Here is a 25,244-nt window from a genome sequence, read left to right as displayed (position 1 = left end):
TGCAACCTAGGATCCTCTTCTGTGTTTGTTTTATCACATCTTATCGATCTGTGTTTCTTTCCAATCATTCATACATCTTAGTTTTAATGTGTTTGAGAGTAATGGCAAATGTATGTATGTGTCACTATTATCTTTTTATTCTTTATTTATTTTTAAAAATTATCTGTCTATTTTAGAGAGAGAGCATGTGCGCATGAGTGGGGGTGGGGGTGAGGGCGGGGGAGGTGAAGAGCAGAGGGGGAGGGACAGGAAGAGGGAGAGAATCTCAAACAGCCTCCCCACCGAGCGTGGAGCCCGACGCAGGGCTCGATCTCACAACCCTGAGATCACGACCTGAGCCAAAATCAAGAGTCGGACGCTTAACTGACTAAGCCACCCAGGCGCCCCATCTCTATTACCTTTTTAAAGCAATTCTTAACTGTTAGTTTAAATAATATGTGTGTAGAATTTGTCTTGTCCTTCCCTATAACACAATGAGCTGAGCCCTATAGGGTGAAACAGAATTTGTCAGGTAGAGGGAAGAGCGAGAGGACAGGTCAGGGGCTTCATACAGTGTCCCTTCAAATGGACATTTCAAATACTTGTTCAGATTTTAGTTAGAGGAGAGGAGGAAGAAGAGGCTGAGGGAGAGGGCAAAGAGGGAGAACTCCAGACGGCAGAGCCCTTCCTGTCTTCTGGTGCCCTGGGCAATTCTGCTCTGCCCCAAACCTACAAGCCCACTTGACAAAGCAAACTCCTCGTATCCATGATCTATTGCTGTGCAATGAATTACTCCAAAACTTACTGGCTTAAAACCACAATACACATCGATTATCAATCATGGTGTCTAAGGGTCAGGAATTAGGGAGTGGTGGGCAGTTCCGGCTCAGGGTCTCCCATACCGCTGGGGGCAGCTGCTGACTTGGGTTGTGGTCATCTCAAAGACCTCTTCACTCTTGTGTCTGGTACCTGTGCTGGGACCAGAGGGGGGCCTGGAGTAGCGGGGGCTCCCGGGGACTCTCTCTGTCTCTGCGCAGTGCCCATGCGGTCTCTCCAACATGGTGGCTTTGGGGGCGCTGGTCTTCTTGAGTCCTCTTGGGGCTCCTAGGGCATATGTCCTGAGCCAGGCAGAAGCTGTCATGCATCATCCCTTCTGAAGCATTCTATGGAGCAATTACACAAAGTTACAAAGCCTGGCCAGGTTCAACGGAGGAACGTCCACATCACATTGTAGAAGAGTAGATGGTATGGGCGGGTAGGGGTGTCTTTGGAAAATACAGTCTCCCGCAGCTGGCTTTTGAATGGACTCCCTCTCCTCAGAAGGCCGTTTAGCCACCATCGATTATTACCCAGGGATGTGGGGTCCTGTGGGGGTCTCATCCTCACCCCTGGCAGTTACCGCTGGGTGGGCAGCCCAGTTCAGACCTGTTACCAAGGTTCAGTCACTGAAAGATGTCCCCTGTGGACACTGCTGTGTGGCTGAGGGAGGTGACACACAGGGAGAGAGCCGGCCAGGGCCAGCTTTGGTGACAGGGAGGATTCAGCAACAGATGAGTCACCAGACACAAGTATGTTTGCTTGCTCGGGCCTTTTTTTATTTTTTATTTTTTAAGTTTGAAAAATCCAGATTGGCCTTTCCAGGTGTGTCCTCAGTCTCCCTGTCTCCGGAGCTGCTGTGATTCTGTCAACACGGGCACTGTTTATAGTGGCAACAGCTGTGACCTTTAGAACCGGGAGGAAAACCGCCCTTCTGGATTCGGGCTGTTCTCTCCACACTTGGGGCCATAAACTATCATTCCCCCCAAAATATGGAGGATGTGGGGCAGGGGCATGAAAGGCAGCCACTCATAGGGGAAGGCTCTGTCCATCTCCTGCTAGAAGGGAGACCCCTGCGCCCCACTTCATGGCTTTTAGGGATTCTGCATCCACTGTGTGCCCCCCCAAAGCGATCAGGCCCCCCCACCCCCGGGGCCTTTGCACTTGCCTGAGAAGTTCCTTCTCCAGATCCTCACTTAGGGCTCCTCCTCTTCCTCAGGTCATGCTCAGATGGCACCTTTTCTGAGAGGCCGTTGTGACTGCCTTATCTAAATTCCCTCTCACTTCCCCCATTATACCCATCTGCTCTATCACAGCACTCACTGCCCTCTGGGATGACCTTGGTAATCTGTTTCCTTGTTTATGGTCTGTCTTCCCCATTAGAATGTAAGAGCCACAGGGATTTTTGGTCCGTCCCCAGCTCCTGTAACAGTGCCTGGCGCACGGCAGGTGTTTGGTTAACGTCTGAGCCACAGAATGTCTGAGCCAAGAAGGCACAACCATGGAGGAAAGAACGTCTTGGCCAGTCTTCCTGCCTTCAGCCTGGCTCCCTCAACCCACTGTCCCCAGTGGATTTTCCAAGCCAGAAATCCTCCAGATCACTCTTCTGTTCTAACACCTTCGGTGGCTCCCCATTGCCCCCAGGTAATGTCCAGATGGCTTAGTGAGGCTCAGCAGGCCGGGTGTGAGTCAAGCCCGGCCTTCCTTCGGGGCATGTACACCCTTCGCTCCAGCAGAACTACACCCTGCCCAGAGCGCGTCATCCGTCATCCATCATCCGTGCTGCTCTGTCTGCCACCCGTTCTCTCTCCTCCTGTCCCCACTCAGCTGACAGCTCTCGCCTGCCACTGGCTTCAGAGAGAGACTCACTGCTTTCTGGAAGCCTTCCTGACCCTCTTCTCCCAAACCTGCATTAATGGCTCCTTTTCCCTCAAACCCCCCCCCCCCAGTCTTATCATCTGTAGTATTATAATTTTTTTTAAGTAAAATACGATTTACGCTCAGTAAAATTGACCCTTTTGGGTATACAGTATATGAGTTTTGGCAAATTCATATAGTTGTGTAATCTCACTACAATCAATTATAAAACAATTCCATCACCCCCCCATTCCTTTTGTAGTCAACCCCCCTGCCTCTGGCAACCAGTGATCTATTTTCTGCCTCTGGTTTTGCCTCTTCCAGAATGTCACATCAGTGGAATCTCACCATTGTAACGTCTTGATTCTGGTCTCTCTCACTTAGCATAACGCCTTTGAGCTTCACCCTTGGTGTTGTGGCTGTTAGTTTTTTCCCTGTGATCGATGCGGGCCATTTCGGTGCGTGCACGTTTGTTTATCTTTTCACGAGTTGAAAGGCATTGGGGTCGTTTCCTATTTTCAGCAAGTATGAATAAACCTGCTACGGACACCGGCAGACAGGCTTATGAATGGACACAGGTTTCCATTTCTCTTGGGTCCATACCTAGATGTGGGATTGCTGGGTCCTATGATCAGTGTACATGCGCCTTTTTAAGAAACTGCCCAACTGTTTCCTGAGGAGGCTGCACCCTTTGGGGTTCTCAGCAGCTGCTCCCCACATTCTCCAACACTGGGTATTGTCAGTTATCTTTAGTTTAGTTAGCCATTTTAACAGGTGTGTGACCAATTTTTTTTTTTTAAGACTTTATTTATTTATTTGACAGAGAGAGACACAGAGAGAGGGGGAACACAAGCAGGGGGAGTGGGAGAGGGAGAAGCAGGTTTTCTGCCAAGCAGGGAGCCCGATGCGGGGCTCGATCCCAGGACCCTGGGATCATGACCTGAGCTGAAGGCAGACGCTTAACTGACTGAGCCACCCAGGCGCTCCCGGCCTTGATTTTCAAACAGTTTAGTTTCCTAATATAACTAAGATGTACTCAGTGAAGAATATTTAAAAAACACTGAAAGCAGAACAAGTCAGAGACGACCTGTTAATGTATCGAGCAGACTTTTAAAAATATTTATTTTTTATTGAGATATGCATAAAGTTGCACAAATTATAAGTGTAAGGCTCATTTTTATCAAGTGACCGCCGCTTGTAACTACAGGATCAAAAGGGAGAATATCACAGCCCCCAAAACCCTTCCTTCTGCCCCCTCCCAGGCAAAGAGAACCACTATTCTGACTTTAAGGGCGTTGATCAACTTTGACCAACAAGCCTGGTTTATGACAAAGCTTCTCTCTCTCTCTCTGGTGCTCTTGGAAACCTCTTGTGCATCCCTCAAGACAGAGTTCTGAGGTTACCTCCTCTGAGAAGTCTTCCCAGCCCCTTGGTTCATCCCTCTAACCCAACTCTTACCATTCCTTGGTAGTAAATGTCTCTTCCTGCTATCTCTCCCTTGAGTGCTGAGTGGACTGCCCTATTTACCTAATACAGGGTTAGTGGGTTGAATCATGACCCACCCAAAAGATCTAAGTCCTAACCCCCTATACCTGTGAATGCTTTTTTTTTTTTTTAAGGTTAATTTATTTATCTGAGAGAGAGAAAGAAGGGGGGAAGGGACAAAGGGAGAGAGAGAGAGAATCTCAAGCAGATTCTGTGCAGAGCGCAAGCCCCACATGGGGCTCGATCCCACCATCCTGAGATCGTGACCTGAGCCGAAATCAAGAGTCGGACGCTTAACCGACTTTGCCACCCAGGTGCCCCTACCTGTGAATCTGACCTTCGTTGGAAATAAGGTCTTTGCAGATGTAATTAAGGATCTCAATATGAGATCATCCTAAATTTAGAGCCCACCTTATATCCAGTGACTGGTGTCCTCACCAGAGAAAGGAGAGAGAGAATCGAGACCCAGACACAGGGAAGAACATCACTGAAGATGGAGCAGAGGTGGGAGGGATGCAGCCCCAGATCAAGGAATGCCCGAGATGGCCAGCAGCCGCCGGCCCCTAAGACAGAGGCACGGACAGCGTTGTCCCCCAGAGCCTCCAGGGGGCACGCCCCTGCCCACACTTGGACTTCAGACTTCGGGCCTCCAGAACTGTGGGAGAATACACTTCTGTTGGCTTAAGCCATCCACTATACAGTATTTTGTATGCAGCCCCCCAACACTAACCCACCGGGTCTGGTGTCAAGTAAGGGCGCGGTGTTTGTTGAATGAGCAAGAACCGGGTTGGAGGCTTGCTGGCCTCTGGAGGGAACGAAAGGGAATCTCCGTCGTCGGATGACCTTTCTCTGGTTGCCTCATGGAGCTTTGTGATACCTGCAGGACCCCATGGGCTGCCCACATGACACTGTCCCGCATGCCCCCACCAACAGTGACCCTGTTTTGCTCCACACCTCGGGAGGCCCCACATGGCTTCCTGCATCCAGCCAGATGTGGGATCCCATTCCTTGAGCAATAGCTGAGGCCGAATGGGCTTGGGACCCAATCCCGATCAATGATATGGGAGAGAAAGTGTGCTGCGGGCTTTGCTGGGAGTTTTCTTCTTTCTTGTTTTCCCCCTTTCTGGTCTGGCTGCCAGGAGTGGCAGATATGGAAGGAATCTTCATCCTCTTGATGTCCTTGAACTTCTGATTGCTCTGTGCCCGCCTAAAGACGGCCTTTTTGTGGAAGCTGAACAATCCAGACTCAGGCTGCAGCCGTTAGAGGTCCTCAGCCGTGCAGCTCAGGAAAGAGACCCAGAGAGACTAAGTCACTTCCCTGGGGACACAGGGTAGGGACGTGGCAGAGGTGGGCTTCCCACCCAGGCCTCTCTGTCTCCACGTCGTGCATTCTCAGCTGCCCCTCCACAGGAGCTCCGGTTTTAACTGTCTCTCCTGAATTTGCACGAGGCCGAGGGCCTGGGGAAGCCGCGGCTGCAGCCAAGCACAGCGGGGACGGTGCGTCGTGTGTCCACGACAAAGCGATGACTGCCTTGTCAGTGCTGAGGTCCCACTTAATCAGGAACAGTGCCCAGGACTTGGACACGCATCAGCTGACTCGCTCCTCCACAGCAACCCTAATACTGATGAGGAAACTGAACCTCACTGAGGCTGGCAGCTCTGTGCAGAGCCATGCAGACAGCGAGGGGCGGAACTGGGCTCGAAATTGCTCGGTCTCACTCTGGAGCACCCCCCAACCCCAGCTCCCCATCTATAATGTGCGCTCCTGGAACGGGACTTTGATGATTCCTGCTGCCTTCCTGGAGCCCAACAGTGCCTGGCTCCTGGAAGGCACTCAGCAAGTGTTTGTCGAATGAATACATGAGCCCCAGCAGCAACCCGAGGCTTGAGAAGCCCAAAGAAAAACCGTAGGACCAGAGGCTCTTCCCACCAGCCTCAGTTTAGACAGCTGACTCCTACAACTCAATAGCAGCAAAACAACCAGATTTCAAAGTGGGCAGAGGACTTGAACTGACATCTCTCCAAAGAAGACATACGGAAGGCCAACGAAAGTATGTGTAAAGAGACCCCACATCACTCATCACCAGGGAAATGCAAATCAAAACCAAAACGAGATAGCCCCCTCCCACTTGTTAGAGTGGCTGGCATTTAAAAAAAAGGTAACGGGCGTTGGCGAGGGTGGGGAGAGTGGGGACCCCTCGTGCACTGTCGGTGGGATTGCAAACTGGTGCAGCCGCTGTGGAAACAGCAAGGAGGTTCCTCACAAAATGAACACCAGAACCACCACGTGATCCAGCAATCCCACTTCTGGTATATGCATCCCCAAAACCTGAAGACAGGGTGGTGAAGAGGGTCGCATTCCCATACTCATGGCAGCATTATTCACGATAGCCAAGAGGCAGAAACAATCTAAACGTCCACCGAGAGATGCGTGGATAAAGAAAATGTCATATGTACCTACGACGGTATTATTCAGTCTTTAAAAAGAAGGAAATCCTACCACTTGCCGCAACGTGGATGGACTTGGAGGACAGAATGCTAAGCCAGGTGGGCCAGTCAGAGAAGGACAGCCGGTGCATGACTCGTCTCCGGTGAGACATCTAAAGGACTCAAACTTCTAGATGCAGAGAAGAGAATGATAGTTGCCAGGAGCTGGGCGGAGGGGGTGGGGGGTGGGGTGGTGTTCAATGGTTATAAAGTCTCTGTCACACAAGGTGAGTAAATTCTAGAGCTCTGCTCTACAACATTGTGTCTACAGTTGACAATAATGTATTGCACATCTAAAAATGTGTTGAGGGCGGATATCCTGTTCAGGATTCTTGCCACACACGCATACACAATATAACACAAAAGGCAATTACAATGACACAGGGACGCAAGGAAACATTTGGAGGGGATGGATATGTTTGTTACCTTGATTGTGGTCATGGTAACACAGGTATGTGCATACATCCAAGCTTATCAACTTGTAGATGTTAATTGTGTGCAGATTTTTGTATAAAAATTATACTTCAATAAAGCCGAGAAAGAAAATAGCAGAGGTTTCTGCCCCCGCCCCCCGCCCCCAACTGCTAGGCCTGGCCTAACCCTGACAAGGTCTGGAAGCCGGCTCACAGAGGCCTGCCAGCCAGCTGCTGGGACTGGGCTTGTCCCCAGGGGACATGCACGTCTCTGAACAATGTCAGGAAAGGAAACCAAATGCAAAGGCTGTCAGGGGTTTTCTGCTCATTTTTGGCTCTGGGGGTGGAGGGGTAGGCCAGAAGGCTCCCTGGGGCAGGGGGAGGGGGCTTCACTGGGGCCTGGGGAGAAAGGGGCCCAGGTTTGGAAGGCCCACCCTGTAACAATGATTATTATAATGAGAGGCTGTTACTTATTGAAAGCTGTGTTGTGCTCAGCTCTGTGTTACCCACTACCTTGAATTCTTTAAACAACTTTCTAAGGTAGGTATTTTTTTTTAAACAGCTTTATTGAGATATGTCATATATACACAATTCGCCCTTCTAAAACGTACAGTTCAATAGCTTTGGGTATCTTCGCAGCACTGTTTGACCATCTTCACAATTTTAGAACTTTCTCTTCACTCCAAAGGGAAACCTTGTACCCCGTAGTCATCACCTCCCAGTACCTGCATGCCCTCAGTCCTAGGCGAGCACTCATCTACTTTCTGTCTCTATAGATTTGCCTATTCTGGACAGCCCAGAGGACGGAATGATGGGGAAACTGGAGGTTCAGAGAGGGTGACTGACCAGCATAAGGTCACACAGCTAAGGAAGTGGCTTGAACCCAGGTCTCCCTGTTCTTCAAGTCCCCACTTTCCTGCTACACCGCAGGGTTCTTCTTTCCAATGACAACATTAAAAACAGTCAGCTCTGACGGTTGAAGAAGGATGCCTGTTTTCGCTTGTCGCATTTAATCCTCGCCATCGCCCGGGGGTGGGGGGGGAGGGCAGATACGGTTATTCTGCCCATTTGGCAGAGAGGGAAACAGAAACACTGAAGGCCTAATGGTCCAGTGCGCCATGGGGGCTAGCCAATGGAAGAGGGTTATGGGGAAAAAAAACAATATGTACATACTGAGGACCGGCAAGGAAACACAGGATAAAAAGTTGAGGCAATGCTGATGAAAAGACAAGTTTCTTTCAGGTTATCCGCCCCCCCCTTCTTTCTTTTTATATGAAAAGGAAAAGAAAGTTCCCTCCACCCTTTGAGGTCACTTCCTGACCCATTTGTGAATCTGTGTGGAGTGGTTACAAATTCACTTCTCCCTGCCTGACTGCCTCTTATTGATGTTTTGGATGGGCAATGGGGCTGTGAGTCCATGGGTGCTGGCACCAGACAGACCTGGGTTCAAATCCTGCCTCCACCGCCCATTGACTTAACAATCTGCAAGTCCTCCCCATGACGGGTACTTTTCTTTTTCCTTCCTTCTTTCTTTTTTTTTTGACACGGTGTCTTCTCCCCCTTCCCACTGTGCTTTGGAAAAGAAATGTCATTTTGTATTTGAGTCCTCCCAGAAGGAGGCGGGGTGGGGAGGGGCTAATGTCCCAATTATTTTGAACAAACAAGCTGAAGTTTAAGAAAAAGAGATGAGGAGCCCCAGAGATTCCCATTCATTGCACCGGATGCCTTTAGCTATTCACCTGAAGATAAACAATGAGGCAGAGAAGAAAAGCAATGAAAAAATATGAAGAAGCAAACTGCCATGTACTGTAATCATCATCTCATGCAGGTATTTTAGTTGCCAAGATGTTGTAGGCTTACAATCGCAGGTTAAAAGGGAGTTCTTCGAATTGAAGCATGGACTACATGTTCTTCTTTTCTTGCTTGACCCCCAGGGACCAGAGAAAACTCCAGCCAGAATTAGCATCTGTTTGGACAGAGGTTAAGAGCCAAGGCTTCCAGTAGTGGTCTCCAAAACTTCTGATTGCACACAGTCTCATTTTGTCAGCAAGAGATTCAACATGCTTCCCTATACAAGCAGATTTTGGAACAATAAATCGTACACATACATGGTTGCACCAAGGTACCATGCACATGGTGTAAGAGGTAGATTGATGGAAATAAATATTAATTAAATATTAAATAAATATTAAGTTGGGAATTCTTAAAAAAAAAAAAGGCAAAGAAATTTAACCTAGAGTTAGCCACTATTTCTTGGAAATTGGCCCCATGATTCCAAGTGGCTGACGTTGTAAGAAGCCTCTCAAAGATCTCTATAGAAAACAGGGCAGTAAGTGGTCCGTGGTGAACGGTCACTGGTACACTCCTGAGATGGGGCAGGGAAAGAAATGAATCTGTGGATTTCTGAAGTTGGCGAATGCGTCCTGGGGCTTCACATAGAACATTTTCAGTCGGAGCAACATTCCCAGGATCAAAAAATGCTGTAACTCAATTTCGGAGTAGCGCTGATGTGCTCTGAGGGCTCTGTAGGGGACCCTCACGCTGGCTTGAATCACCACGAGGACACGTGTCAAAGGTGCACACGAAAAGTTTAAATAACATGGTTTCGTGAAACACAAGAATGGAAAAGAGCCGTCAACTAAGTACCGTAAGTCGGCATTTGACTATCTCCTCCAAGTGCTTAGAAGTTCACCAAGGGAGCCATTAAAAAACATCTTACTGGGAAACCGGGAGATCAGTTCCCAGTTCTCCCTCCCTTACAACAAACTTTCGGGGCCAGCGCTGTCTGATCCCGCCCGGCGGACGGGGACACCGAGGCTGGGCGTACTGCAGCGGTTTGCCCAAGGTAGTGAGCGGTGGGGGGACACCCGCGCAGCCTCGCTGACGATTTGAAAGTCCGCCCGGTGAGCAGCCACCTCCAGGTGAGGATGAGCTAGTTCAGCGTACCTACAGCACCTGGACGGAGTAGGCCTCCACCAACGCCACGCCGGCGCCCGCAACTCCTCGCTCTCCCTCGCCGGGGGCCTCGGGCAGCTCGCGCCCCCGCCCGCGGCCTCAGTTTCCTCCCCTGGCCGCGGAGGCGGGGTCCCGGGCGCGGACGAGGTGCCGGGGTGCGCGGCGCGGCGGGCGGGGCGGGGCGGCCTCGGGGCCGCGGGGGGCGGGCCGGGGCGCGGGGGGCGGCCCCCGCGAGTCACGTGGCGCGCGGCCGCGGCCGAAGCAGAAGTAGCAGCGCCCGCGTTGGAGGGCGCGCGCCGCAGGGAGTGCCCGGAGCCGGGACCCGCGGCGGGGGCACGGCCAGGTGAGTGGCCCGGCGGGGCGGGAATGCGCGCGGGCGCCCGGGGCGGGGGGAGGGGGCGCGGAGGACCCGCGCCCGGAGCGGGGGACGGCGCCGGGGCGCAGCGGGCGCCGGCAGGAGCGGGGCGCGCCGTCGGGGGCCCCCGCCCGCTGTGCCCGGGGCCGGGCGGTGGAGGCGGGGGTCGGGGCCTGGCCGCCGGTCACTTCCTCACCGGGAACGGCGCCACCTCGGCGATCCGTGCCCGCGGACGGCCCGGGATTTCAGTGGGAACCCGGGAGGGTCGCGCTGGCGTTGGCGTTCAAGGCTCCCGTGGCCGCGGGGTTCCGCGTGGGGTCTGGCGGTGCTTCCCGGCCGCGTCTGTGCTCAGGGCTCGCTGACTGCGGGCGGCCAGGCAGGCCCCCGGCACTTCCCTGTATCACAGGTGGCTGCGGGTGGTGGGTGGCGGAGCGATACCACGGAAGGGGCAGCCCTCAGCCCGGAGAGACGGGGAGAGTTCGGGGGAGTCGGAGTCCGGTTCCCACCCCACAGTTGTATGCATAATTATATGTGTCCGTCTGTGCGTTTTCCTGGTTATGGTTTGGAATCCCAGCGAGGTCATTCCCCTTCCTCCCCCCGCATAGCGGAAGAATTTGAGGGAAAACTGTCTCCTTTAGACAAGGGCTGGCGCCTGGATTCTGGTGGAGAACGGGGAGGGGCTCTTCTAGCACCCTGATCTTAAGCCAGACTGAAAGAGTCTGGTGGGTTGAGGGGGGGTGACGTGGCACGAGGCAACAGGTGGCCTTGTTAATCAACTTAATTTGAATCTCAATTCCAGCTGTGTGACCCTGGGCACGTTGAAGAACCTCCGTGAGCCTCCGTTCCTTACCCTGGATCCTGGGGCTACTCAAGCCTACATTCCAGGGCTGTTGAGAATTGGGGCCTACCTATGGAAAGGGTGCCCTGGCTAGTTCTTGACCCTCTCTGGCTAAGGGCCATGCGTGGGGCTTGGCCATCATCCTTAGCCACAGTTCTGCAGGGAGGGGCCGATTTGGGGGCCCATGCCGGGCCCAGGCCGTTAGCCTGCTGCGAAAGTGTGTGTGCCTTGTGTATCCCAGTTCAGGGACAATACTCCCTGCAGGCTTCGTGGATGCAGAAACCGCCTAAAGCTGCTGCTGCTGCCTCCCCCAACCCAGGCCCCCACCCCCACCTCTATTGTCCCCTCCTACATGCCCCCCCACCTTGAGAGTGTAATGCTTCTCTAGAAAAGGCAAAGCGGGGACCCCATGAATAGCCCTTTTGCTGGGTGGAGTTAGTGAGAAATTGCTGATAAGAAAACTTCAGAACCTTTCTTAATTTAGAAAACAGTAAAAACACAAGAAAGAAAAGCTCATCCATATGTTACCACTTAAATTAATAAAAAGTCAAGACCTGGTCTCTCCCCTCCCCTCCTCTAAAAGTAACCACTTTCCCTAGATTTATACGCAGGCAGCCTTTTAAAAAACCTATTCTTTGATGCGTACTGGTTTGCCACTCTTTTTTCATCTATTTCGTGAATCTTTCTGGATTCCATTGCTTATAAATTTTCGTGCTGGTATCTGACAGCTGCGGAGCATTCTTTAGTGTGCATGTCCCGTGATTTCTTTAAGGGACCTCCCTCCCAGTTGTGTTCTTTTCTATTACAAATAATGCTTCTGGGAACATCTTTGTGTTTGTTCCTCACCTTGGTGATTGCTGATCAGAGCATATGCATGTTTCATGGTTTGACAGATGATCATAGGTTGCCCCCTAAAAAAAAAAAAAAGCGGACTCATTCACATTCCTCCCTGCCCTGTATGACACCACCTCTTCCTCCAATAAAAATCCGTTGCTGCGGGGTGGGTGCGAGATGCAGCCGTACCCATCTTCCTCTGAGCTGTTGGAGGGGCGGCTACCTCTCAGGGATGTGACTGTGCAGAGTTTAACAGAGGATTGTTCGGTGGGATTTGATATGAACTCCTCTATGGGCCTAACGTGTGCAGAGAACACTGAAGAGAAGAAACCGTCCCTGCTTCCTGGTTCTGGGTCCTTGTAGCCCAGAAGTTTATTTTGAAAAGGACATGAAAAGTAGAAATGGCAAAACCTCTTATTAAATCTCAGACGCCATAAGTCATTTTGCAAAGTTACCCAGGGAGGATGAGAAACAGGACTAAAAAAGGGATTTCAAGGCCCTTTCTTTCATTTGTGCTTTTCTCTCTTTTCTTTTCTTTTCTTTCCTCTTCTTTTCTTTTCTTTCTTTTTCTTTCAGCAGAAGCAAAATGGAAATTGCCTCTGATAGCTAGTGCTTTCCCTTGGGGAGCCAGCCTTGGAGACTTCCTTGCCTTAGTTGCTGAAGCATCAAACTCTGGAAGCCTGAGTCGGGAGCTGGCTGGATTTTGTTGGTTGACTCCAAGGATCTCGTGGCCATGAGGACCTCTTTCCAGTTCTTGGCTAGAGGCAACAGGAGAGACTTGATGTTTATAGTTGGGCCAATCCACCGGGCTTCTGAGCTGGAAGTAACCAGAATCTGGGGAAGGATACGTCCAAGGCCTTCCCAGGGCCAGAGTCAGAAAGAAATGAAGATCCCAGTGCCTCCGGGCAGGCAGGTTTAATTGGGGGTGGAGGTGTTGTGACAGGGTATGTGTCCCCTATTTATGCCCTGCTGCCTAGAGCCCTGGGAGGGAACTCCAGGGGCACGTGGCTGGGGGGTGGTCAGCACAGTGAAGAGCTGCAGAGCTGGCACCAGGTGCAGATCCTGCTTCTGCCACTTCCCAGCTGTGTGACCTTGAACAAGGCCTTCAGCCTCTCTTGAGAGGGTTGGGAGGGCCACACTAGTTACTTTCTGGCCAGATTCTGGTGCAGAATTCTGAGTTCCAGAAGGCAGGTGCTGACAGACTGGGGGCGTGGGATTCAGACCAAGGCTCTGATCCCGGTGCTGCCACGTTTCTGCGTGACCTTGATCGTGGAATTTCCCCTCTCAGGACTTGGTTTTTCGCCTCTGGTAGTTCTCATTGAGATAAATGAGGGTATAGCAGGTGCGGGCCCCTGGGGAAAGCCAACAAACAGCTAGTTCACCAGGATGAGACTGGCCACGGACGCCTTGTTCAACGGCTTGACCTGGATTACAGGGTGATGAGGCAGGAGGCTCATCTCGGAGTCTGTGGTGCAGCCTAGTAGTCCTGCAAGCTTGCTGGGCTTTGGCTTAAGCCAGCTCTTCTGATTAGAACAGTGTTCCCTCCTGCTTCACCTTTTGGATTCAGATACCCTCTCCTCCCAGAAGCTTTCTCTGATCTAAGTAGGGGTTGAGCTGACAGGTCTGATTCCAGGTGGGCAGAGAGCAGGTGTAATTCATGGTTTTATCTCCAGATGCCTGTGGAGGTGCCTTTGGTGATGGGCAGGAGCTGGAGGGAGGAGGGGGCAAAGGGCAAGGCCTGGGCCTCTCCCCACTCCCCCTGATTTGCATACCAGTCCCCAGCTCAGTTCCTGGCACAGAGTTGACACTTAGCATGTTGAACAACTGGCTGATGACTATTACCTGAGGCCCTGCCAAGGGCTGGGGGCTGTACGTTGTAGCTTTCAGTCCTTCCAGCGCCCCTTGAGACTGGTATTATCCCCATTTCACAGATGAGGGAACCGAGGCCCTGATTTTGAGCAGCGTGGCAGGAGGCTGTCAGAAGGCAGACCCAGAGTGAGGGCCTGCGTGACCTGGGCTGAACACCTGCCTCTCTACAGAGTAACAGCTGTGGGCTCCTAATGCTGTGGCATTTGGGGGGCGGGGAGGAGGTGCACGGAACAACTGATGGGCAGTAGAAGCAGGAGCTAAATCTGGGGAGCACTGACTTTGCATCACTGTTCTAAGGGCCCCAAGATACACTATCTGGTTTAATCCTTCCAAGAACCTTGGAGATTCTTGGAAGGAGGGATCGCCCTTTAGGAGTGTGGAAATAAGGCTTGGGTGTGGGGGAGGGTCTAGAACGTCTTCCACTGGACTCCCCTCTGCAGAGCCAGGGCTCGGGCCACGACCGCAGCCGGCTGGTCAGAGGGGTTGACGGGATTTTCATCTTGTTCCACAAGTGTCCTCTAGCTCCTGGTCACTACTGGGCTGTAGGGGGCTGGGGCAGAAGCAGGAGACCAGGTGGGCGATGAGAACAATCCAGCTGTGAGATCCTGGGAGGAGCCAGCGAGCCGGGAGGATGGGTTGCATTTGCTCATGGTTTGGATGTGGGTGTGAGTACGTCCAGACAAGGATGGCTGTCGGATTTGGGGCCTGGCGTCTCTCCGACTGTGTGTGGGTATGAGTGGTGTTCTAGAACGCCTACTGCGCGCTGAGCAGAACGCGGGGTGCCCCTCGCCATCCCAACAGCACCGTTAGAGAAATGATGCGACTGAGGCTTGTGGAGGTCATACAGCCTACCCAGGGCCACACACCAGGCCTCGACCCTGGGGCAGCTGGGCCCTGACCTTTTCTGTCATTTTGGCTTCGTTTCCGTGCAGAGGTCTCCGTAGACACATTCTGAAGTGGCTTAATATTATTTTTTTCTGTTCCCAACTTCACTTAGGAAGTAAGGGGATGCTGAGGAAAATCTAGGCAGAATAGAAAAGGATGCTGGGGGTGGGGAGTGGGGCCAGTCTGGGCTGCTTTGGCTGTTTAAATATTCTAAGCATGGAAGTGTGTGGGGAGGGTAGGGGTCACTGCCAGGCTGGGGTGATTTGGTTATTCAAAGCCAGGATAACAGTTCAGTCACTGAGGTGAGGGGCCTCCTCCCCCACGTCCACTTCTATTTAAACCTGTGTGTCCTGCATGGGTGGTCTGAGTGGTCCACGATTCCCTGCCACCAGAGCCGCCTCCTGAAACTCATCCCGATGGGCATGAGACAGGATTTGGGCTGTTAACTAATCCCCTCCCCCACCCAGTTAACAAAAACCAATTCACTCCTTTATTCTGCCCTTCCAGCGTCCTCTTCCCTCACTCCTGCCACCCCCTATCCTGCCGACAATGACCGCCCCAGTCAGCGTGGACACCCTTCCTGAATACGAGAAGAGTCAGATCAAGAGAGCGCTGGAGCTGGGCACAGTGATGACGGTGTTCAGCTTCCGCAAGTCCACCCCGGAGCGGAGGACCGTCCAGGTGATCATGGAGACGCGCCAGGTGGCCTGGAGCAAGACAGCCGACAAGATCGAGGGCTTCTGTGAGTACCCTGGAGCTCCGGCCCGTGCACCTCTCCCCTTCCCGCCTTCGCTTATTGGCTCGATACCTTATCTTCTTCTGGAAATGCAAGTGTGGCCATTCTGTCTGGGTCTCCAGTGGGGTTTAGAGTAGGTGGGGGAAGTTCGGCCCGAAACGCCCTGGTGAAGCAACAGAGGCCCGCGTGGGCCAACTTGGAAGTGACACGAGGTGGCTCACCTGGGCTGGCAGGGGTGTGGGCCCTGCCTGAGGGCATCGGGGATCCTTTAGTTTCTGCTGCTGGTCAAGCTCTCTGCCCTCCTAATGGCTAAATGACGGAGCTGCAGAAACTCCAGGCTTGCTAGCCAAATGCCTGTTTTGTTTTACCATGAACCACAGAACCAGAGGCCTTTACTTTTGGTCTGTGTGGACAGAGCACGTCACTGAGGATTCTGGAGCTTTTAAATGAAGCTCTGGTCCTGGGGGTGGTGTTTTCTTTCCCCACCCACCTTAGATTGGGCAATTGGCTCAGTTCCTAAAGTTTCTAAGACTGTTTTTAACAAACGGAGTAAGGAGGCTTAAGCAATTTTCAGTTGCAGACTTGCTTTAATTTGCATTTTTTTAAATGGACTCCTTTTTTAAAAAGTCAGCATAATTGAAAAATTAAAATATACACTGGGAAAAAAAAAAATCAAACAATTCATTAATACATGTATCTCCTCCCCAGCCCCACCTTGTGCCCCGGGGCGAGCTCGTTACCAAGCTCTTCTGGCTTCCAGAGTATTCTGTGCTTGTGTCATGTGCAAGTCGTGTTTTTTGCACGGATGGGTCCCTACTAAAATTTCTACACCTTGATTTGTTTTTTTAAAGATTTTATTTATTAATTCATGAGAGACAGAGAGAGAGGCAGAGGGAGAAGCAGGCTCCCCAAGGAGCAGGGAGCCCATTGCGGGACTCGATCCCAGGACCCCAGGATCATGACCTGAGCTGAAGGCAGATACTTAACCATCTGAGCCACCCAGGCGCCCCTTGATTTGTTTTTCTAATGATTATTTGGAGGAGGGTTCTGATCCGCACATGGGTCTGCCTGATTCTTTAACGGCCACGTAGCATCTGGCTGTGGTTCAGGGTCTGAGCCCCGGAGATGGACATTGGGGTTATTTTGGGTCTTTTGCTATTAGCTACTGCAGCTCTACTTCTATTCTTCCTTTTTTTTTTTTTTAAAGATTTTATTTATTTATTTGACAGAGAGAGACACAGCGAGAGAGGGCACACAAGTAGGGGGAGTGGGAGAAGGAGAAGCAGGCTTCCCGCTGAGCAGAGAGCCCGATGTGGGGCTCGATCCCAGGACCCTGGGACCATGACCTGAGCCGAAGGCAGACGCTTAACGACTGAGCCACTCAGGCGCCCCTTTCCTTTTTTTTTTAATAATAGCTCTATCGAGATAGAATTCACATACCCTACCCCCCACTTAAAACGAACAATTTGGTGGTTTTTAGTGTATTCACAGGTCTGTGCAAACAACCACCACCTCCATCAGTTTTAGAACTTTTCATCACCTCAGCAGGAAACCCTGTCCCTGATAGCCCTCACCCTCCTCCCCTGCCCTAAGCAACCATGAGTCTCCTTTCTGTCTCTGTAGATTGCCCTGTTCTGGACATTTCCTGTAAATGGGATTCTGTAACATGAGGCCTTTTGTGTCTGGCTTCACTCACTTAGCGTGATGTTCCTGAGGTCCATCCATGTCGTAGTGCGTGTTGGTACGTCATTCCTTTGTGCGGTTGAATAATATTCCATTGTGTGGATTTTCCACAATTTGTTTATTTGCTCATTGATGGACATTTGGGTTGTTTCTACTTTTTGGCAACTGTGAATCGTGCTGCTGTGGGCATTCATGTACAAGTCTTTGTGTGGGTGTATATTTTCATTTCTCTTGGGCGTATGCCTGGGAGTATAATTGCTGGGTCATATGGTAACTCTGTTTAATTATTTTAGGAACTGCCAGACTATTTTCAAGGTGGTTACAGCATTTTACATTCCCACCAGCAGTGTGTGTGGGTTATCCTTGCATGCTTTTATTCTTCTAACGTGGGCACACCTGAAGGACAGCTTCCTATAAGTGTTATTTCTGAGTCAAAAGGCGGTTTGGCAGCATCCCCCCAAAAGCCCGTGAGGTACCTGTTCCCAAACTTGAATCCATGCTGCAGTGGGATTCCAAACTTGGCCATTCACAGGTGGACTCTGCTAGCTTGGCATAGTTCTTCATTTGACTTCTTTCTTTTTTTAAAGATTTTATTTATTTATTTGACACAGAGAGAGAGACAGCTAGAGAGGGAACACAAGCAGGGGGAATGGGAGAGGGAGAAGCAGGCTCCCGGCTGAGCAGGGAGCCCGATGTGGGGCTCGATCCCAGGACCCTGGGATCATGACCTGAGCCGAAGGCAGACGCTTAACGACTGAGCCACCCAGGCGCCCCTTCATTTGATTTCTTATCATGAGTCAGATTAAATAGCTTTCCAAAAGGTTTCTTCTGGCTTTGGAGCCAAGCAGGTCTCAGGTGGTACAGAGCCAGAAGCCCTGCTTTGAAAATGCCCATGTGAGTGAGAAGCCAACTTTCCTCCCAGTTTTGCTTGCATTTGGCTACACTTGATCTCCCAAGTGGCCCAGATACTTGTTGGAGCTGGGGTGGGGTTGGGGGCCTGCTGGGTGTGGAAGGGGTACAAATGGTAAAGGCAGGGGTGCCATACTGAGAGTGGGCAGTGGGTCCCAAGCCTGACTGACAATCAGAAATACCTGGGGGACTTTTAAAAACACAAGCTCCTGGAAACTTCTCCTGAAGCTCATTCTAAGGGGCATGAGATGGGATTTTGTCTCCTGAAATCCATGTCCTGTAGTTCTCCCCCTTCGGTTAACTAAATGCAATTTTGCCCTCTCCCTGGAGAGTTTGAAGGTGACTGTCATTCACTAGGTAGTTTGGGACTCCGTATTTTAATCAGCTCCCCAGTGGTCCTGGTAATTAGCTAGGTTTGGCATATGGTGCTCTTGAGACTTCCACCCATCCTGCCATCCCTCCTTCCTTCCGTAGTTGAGCATCCGCGCTGCCAGGCACTGTCCTAGGTACTGAAGACACGGCAGTAATCAGCTTCAAATCCTCATGGAGCCGACATTGTTGCGTTAGGTACGAGCAGCATGGGGTTTGACTTGGAGCACTGTTTGAGGAGCTTTGCTGTGTGGGCATGGGCAAGTTACATCTGCTTTCTGAGATTTAATTCTCTCATCTCTAGAAAGGGAATAATACTGGTGTCCGCACTGCAGGGTTATGGTTGGGAGTGAATAAATGAGTTAATATGTTAGAGGGGTTCAACATGGTGCATGGCATGGGCTAGGCACTCACCCATTGGGAACCCCTGCTGTATTTTTGCCATTGTTGTTGCTAACGAGTGGTGTCCAGCTTGTCCAGGGTGGCAAAGTCTTGCTCAAGTGTTTGGACTTTCTCTGGAGGGCAGCAGGGATCCAAGGAAGGGTTTTCAGAAGAGGGATGACATGATCACATTTGCATTTTGGAACATGCTCTGGCAGTCCTGTGTGAGATGGATGTGTTCCTGGTAAAGAGACAGAAAAAGCCAGTTCTGGGGTAAAGAGCTTAGTAATGGTGCTCCCTGACCCCTCAGAGAGCAAGCCTTCAGGTCCTTGATAGGGACTCTCAGGGATGCATTTCCAGCTCACTGTTGTAAGGGTGAAGTCCTGAGGGGGACCCCAGGACATGGTGTTCCTTCAGGGCTGTAAGTTAGTAGGACCATGCAGGTTACTGGGATGCCTGCCAGCTTGCACGAGGGAGCACGGGCAGGTGGTTTTGGAGTCCTCGGCAAGTGGTGTGTGACTTGTGGACAGGTATCCCACACACACCGGCTGCCCATGCAGGCTTGGGTGACGGTAGACACACATAGGTCCTGCTGTCTAAAGCAGGGAGTGGTTCTCCACCGGGGCGATCCCCCCGCAGCCCACTGGGAGCATGCAGCAATGCCTGGAGATACTTTTTGTTGTCATCATTGGGGATGGGGTGTGCTCCCGGCATCTAGTGGATCAAGGCCAGGAATGCTGTTAAACATCTTACAATGCCCAGAACAGCCCGTACCACAAATAATAATCTAGTACAAAGTGTCAGTGGTGCTGAGGTTGAGAAACGCTGGTTTCAAGTCACGTGTTGCTTTGCTTAGAGCCATAAAATGTCAGTGGGTTTAATAGGGTCTCTCTTTGGACCCTGTCGTGATGGAGCACTGTCATGTGTTCAGCCCATATTTGCTGTCCTATTGGGTGCTGGACTGCTGTGCAAGAGGAGGAAGGGTGGAGCCCCTGCCCCTGGTGGGGAACAGACCCAGCAACCAGCCGTTGCAGGGTTGTGTGATCAGTACCACAGTGAGGGTCTGGGCTCGGTACCATGTGAGGAAGGACGGTTCTTACCCATCTGGCTGTGAGAGGGATGGTAGGGAATGGGGGAGGCCTCCTCGAGGAGGAGCTTGTTGGGTGGTAAGTTGAAGGAGAGGCTACCAGGTGGCCTGCAGGCTGGCTGTCTTGAAGTGGGATCAGCAGGTGCCATTGAATATGAGTGAGTAAGTTTGTGGGTCAGAGATTTGGGCAGGGTTCAGCTGGGTGATTTTACCCTTTGTGGCCTGGACTCAGGTCATTTAGTGGTACTCAACTGGTGTGTCCCTTGGTCCGGAAGGTTCCAGAATCTTCACTTCCACATCTGGTGCCTTGGTGGCAATGGGTGACTGAGTGCCTACTGCCTGCTAGTCCCAGAATAGTTGGACTTAACATGGTGCTTGGCATCCCCCCGGCGGGTGTGTTCCAAGAGTCCTCAGCAGAAGCTGCAGGGCTTCTTATGGCTTAACCTCAGAAGTCCCAGAATGTCCCTTGTACCAGCTCAGGTCACCAAGGCCAACTCGGGTTCAAGAAATGGGGAATCTCCTCTGTGAGGAGAAGCCTGCATGTGCAGGGTGGGAAGGAGCTGGGAGTGGCTGGCCACCGTGAGAGCACCTGGACCCCGGATCCAGACTTGCAGCTCAGATCCCCACTCCGCCACCTAGTGAGTGTGTGAACTGAGGCACTCCATGCCTCAGTTTCCCTATCAAAGTGAGATAATTGCTCCTATCCAATATGAATTAGATGAATTTTAGACAAGAATTAAGTGGATTTTTTGTACTTATTTTTAATATGTGGGAGATACTACATAATTGGAATGTAATACAATAAAAGAAAAAGGGGAAAAGACACTGGTGGGGAGTCCCAAGGCCTGGCTTCTAATGAAGACTGTGGATCTTAAGCCACTCACCTCTTGGCTGTCAGTTTCCCTCTTGCTTTCCAAGGGGGATGGTAAGATGGTGACTGGGATTCCTTCCAGCCCTGGCCTCCTGAAGAGCCTCTGAATATAGGGAGGGAGCTCATGGGACAGCCGGGAAATGCTGTGTGTGTGGTTTTTCTTTCCTTCCAGGGGCACCAGCTGAGTCTCCAGTAGAAAGGAGCCCACTTGGGGCCCTTGCTGGGTTAAACCTTTAGGGTCCTCCTGCATCTTCTGCATTTGGGAGGCCTGGAATGTGTCTCGGGAGCTGACGTGTCGCCCCTGGTTTGTGGAGTCCGAACAGGGTTGGTGCGGCAATGAGCTGCCTTTGAGGGTGTGGACTGTGGCCGTTTCGACTGAGTAGGCTTGTATCCCGAAATTTTCAGTTGCACTTACGCATGTTTTCTCCATCTGCTTATTTTTGCCAAGTTGTGGCTGCCCATGAATTGAGGAATTCTCAAAAATAGGAGCTGTCCTGTTGCCCTGGTGTGGGGTTCTTGGCTTGTCCCCCTGATGATGACGAGAGCTGCCTCTAACGAGTGCTCTCTGTGTACCTCTCGGTGTGGAAGCACATCACACACACCAGCTTGTCAGCTGCTCACAGTGAACCTGGGAAGCAGGCATCCTCCCTGCACTATTGAAGAGGACACGGAGTCCTGGGGAGTCTAAGAGATGCGCCCAAGGCCACACAGCCACGACCAGGCACAACTATAATTTGTACCCGTTCTGTCTGCCTTCAGAGTCCCACCTCCTGGTGCTCTTAGCTGTTTCAGTTCCGTGCGTGATGGAGAAGCACCCCGCTGGGGACCCAGGAACAGCAGCTCCGCTCAGACTGCGTTGTTGACAACGGGAGGGAAATGCATCCATTCCTTCTGTGCGCACAGGACACGCTCTGCGGGGTGCTGGATCTGCCGGGAGGGGGGGACTCTCGACGTGCCCTGGTGAGCAGGGAGACAGGCGTGGCAGGGGGCTGCACGGTGTGGACAGGTGCTGACAGCCAGGGCCGGTGAAAGGGTGGCGGTTCTGTTTCTCCGCTAATTCTGAAATCCATCCTGGGGCTTCATAGCCATTAAAAAAAATGAATATTTTTGAAAGTTGTTATCTTATCAGAATGTTTTCAAAACAATGGAGAAGTGGCTGTTTTTCCACTGGCATCCTCCATCTAAGAAGAAATCCACATTCCTTCAGACATCCCGTCAGAGATAAGATTGAGCCAACATCCTCAGTATCTATAAACTTACTTATTTGTTGATTTAGATGTGCAGTTATGGTACATGATAGCACAGAGTCCAGAGCCCAGGTGCCTGGGGTCCAATCCCAGCCCTGCCACTTAGTTGGAGTGTGATCTTGGGCCACTCGTCATCTCTTTGTGTCTCCATTTCCACATCTGTAAAAGGACTAATGAAAGAGCCAATTGCACGAGACTTTTGAGAACATTAAATGAATACATGGGAAACGCTTGCTATGTTGCTGAACACTCTGGAGGCAGATGCTCGAGTATTAGCTGCTCTTGTCATCCTTGTCATGATTATTGTCATTGTCCTCATCGAACATAAAGGCAAGTGGTATTGTAGAAAGGATGAGATCAATGTTAGAACTTCCACTTACATAGTGATTTTCCTTCCTGGTTCCCTTCTGGGGTGTACTCCATGATAGAGACTGCTGGTATGAAAAATAGAATTGACCTTTTCATTTATTTTTTTAAAAGATTTCATTTATTTATTAGAGAGCGCATGTGCGGGGTGGGGGAGGATGTGGAGGAGCAGAAGGAGAGGGACAAGCAGACCCTGTGTTGAGCGCAGAGCCTGATGCAGGGCTCGATCTAACAACACTGAGATCATGACCTGAGTGGAAATCAGGAGTTGGACACTTAACTGACTGAACCACCCAGGCGCCCCAACCTTTTTATTCTTGTTATTGGTTCAGACCTGCTTGTATGCTGGATGGTTGAGGAATTGGTTTCTGTGGTTGTTCAAGGGTTTTCTGTCCTGGATCATGATCATTTGATGTTCTTAGAATTGGTTCCTTTGTTGATTTAGCAAATGCTCAAAGAGGACTGAGTGTGTGTCGGGTGTTACACTGGTCACTGGGGATGAAGTGGTGAGCGGGACAGTGGAGATCCATAAAGGAGCCTCTAGTGCCTATAGTTTCATGGGAAAGAAAAAGCCAAACTAATCATTCCATCATTTTGGATTGTGATGGATGCTAGGAAGGAAAGAAACAGGGCACTGGGACAGAGTGACCAGTGAAGAACACTGTTTGTAGGGCAGGTCTCAGAGAAGCCTCTCTGTGGAGGTGACATTTGAGCTGAGACTTAGTGGGTGAGAAGGAGGGAGCCAGGGGAAGCTCTGTGGGGAGAGCATTCCAGGCAGAGGGCATGGCAGCAAAGCTTCTATGTTAGTCAGGGACAAAGTGCAGTGACAAATGATTTCTTCATATAGTACAAGTTTCTCACCCAAGTCATGAAACAGTGGGTGCGATTGAGGGGTGAGGCTCTGCTGCCTGGCAGCACCGTGATCCCCTAAGACTTCCAAGGCCACCTCAGGATCCTCTGTGTCCAGCCAGCATGCAGAGGAAGAGGAAGAATGGAAGATGCCTTAGAGGGTTTTATGGGCCAGGCCTGCAAGGTGGAAGGTGCCCAACTTCCGCAGACCAGAACTTGGCATGTGACCAGCTGCAAAGGATCCTGGGAAATGTGGCCAACCTGTGTGCCATTAAGAATGGGAAATGGGTTTGGAGGGCATCTTGCAGGCTCTTCCATGGCCCCTAGTTTCGGAGGGGGCAGAGGTGGCTGTAGCAACCCCACAGATGCCTAGAGGACAGAATGATTGTAGGGGCTTGCTTGGGGGGTGGGTTCTTGTAGGAATCCAAGAAAATGAACAGCCTTACCCTGTAAGTGGCCTTCGTGGGAAGGGGAGGTGGTGGCACTGAGGACTCACCATCCTGTCGGTGGCAAGAGCCCCTGGTGGTGACTTCTCTCCATGGACTGGTCTCCCTTACGTGTCCTGGTAGCCATGGCTGGATTCCCCAGCAAAGCCTTTCTCCAGCTTGACTCCCTGTGCGGCCCCTTCCGGGAAGCCTGAGGTGTCCCCGCCCCCCCAGGGATGGGCTCCTGAGGGAGGCCTGTGATTGGCCGGGTCTTTTCGAGCCAGTGCACAGAGATTGGCTCTTTTGAGGCCATTGTCCTCTCTTGGATGTGGGCAGGATAGGTGACCTCTCCTGTTGGAGAGCGTAGTCTGGCAGCTTCAGGACTTATGGGCCGGCGGGGGGGGGGTGTCCCTGTGATGGGTTGAATTGTGACCTCCCCCCAGATTCATACTTCAAAGCCCTAACCCCCTGGTACCTCAGCATGTGACCTTATTTGGCAGTAGGATCTTTGCAGAGGTACTCATTAAGGTCATGCTGGCGTCGGGTGGGCCCCCAGTCCAATATGACCGTGTCCTTAAAAGGAGACGAGACACACAGAGAAGGCCCAGTGACGAGGGACGCGGGGCTGGGAGTGGTGCATCTCCAGGCCGAGGCACACCACCGGTGCCAGAAGGTGGGGGAGAGGCACGGAACAGATTGACCCTCTCAGCCGCCAGCGGGAACCAACCCTGCCAACACCTGGTCTTGGGCTTCCAGCCTCCAGGGCTGTGAGACAGTGAACTGCTGCTGTTGAAGCTACCCGGTCTGTGGTATTTTGTTATGGCGACCCTAGCAAACGAAGACACTCCCCTTTAAAAGGGGCCTAAGGGGCGGCGGGCTGAGCATGACCAGAGGTGTCCATCTGCCTGCAGATATGATGGGCAAGTTGGAGTTTGTTGTAAAATAATTTAGGGGCCTTTGCTTTATTTCAAGGGTCCTCTTGCTTCCTAGCCACGCTGGTCTTGACCTGGGCCATGAGGACTGCGTAGGTTTGACTCCTGACTCTCTAGCTTTTTAGCTGTGTGACCTTGGGCACGAGACTTAACTCTCTGTGCCTCTGTTTGCTCATCTACAAAATGGGAAGGGTGGGAGTGCCTGCCTTCCAGGGTTGTTAGGAGGCTCAGATGCGCGCCTGTGGGTCGATCACTGAGGCACCTGGGAAGCCCGCTGTAAGGTTTGCTCTTGTTCTTACGGCTCATGCTCCTTTCCTGTCTCTTGGAAGTACATCCCGTGAATTCTCTCCTCCAAGCAACCACGCCTCCCCTTTGAAGGACCCTGTGCACGTCAAGTGAGTTGTAGTCGGTCCACTTTGGTGCTCCCACATCTCTTATGGATGTCTAGGGAGGGAGCTGTTAAAAGCGATCTCTTGGTGAATCCTTTTAGAAACTCGTCCCCACCGCCCACCATCCAGTGGATCTTAGAAATGAGCATGCATTTTTCACACATCAGGGTAGCAGAGTGACATGTCTTGGGTTGTCTTGGAAGAGACTTAAGTGCCGTGCAGTTTGA

General features: G+C 51.6%; 1 protein-coding gene across 5 annotated transcripts in view; it reads left to right on the top strand.

Annotated features, from left to right (window-relative positions):
• PLCG2 (phospholipase C gamma 2) overlaps positions 1 to 25,244 on the top strand; it is a 172,260-nt gene that overhangs the window by 21,084 nt on the left and 125,932 nt on the right. For 4 of the 5 annotated variants that reach the window (XM_078063830.1, XM_078063829.1, XM_078063828.1 and 1 more), the window contains one exon: positions 15,281 to 15,515. In XM_078063830.1, coding sequence (XP_077919956.1) covers positions 15,323 to 15,515 — 193 coding nt within the window. In that variant the 5' untranslated portion in view covers positions 15,281 to 15,322. Of the gene's footprint in view, positions 1 to 10,252; positions 10,336 to 15,280; positions 15,516 to 25,244 lie in introns of those variants that run through there. The other variant, XM_036084958.2, reaches the window with a different exon arrangement.

The sequence above is a fragment of the Halichoerus grypus genome, chromosome 15 (assembly GCF_964656455.1).
Source record: "Halichoerus grypus chromosome 15, mHalGry1.hap1.1, whole genome shotgun sequence".
In the NCBI taxonomy this organism is placed as follows: Eukaryota; Metazoa; Chordata; class Mammalia; order Carnivora; family Phocidae; genus Halichoerus; species Halichoerus grypus.
This window is presented reverse-complemented; position numbering and strand designations above follow the sequence as displayed.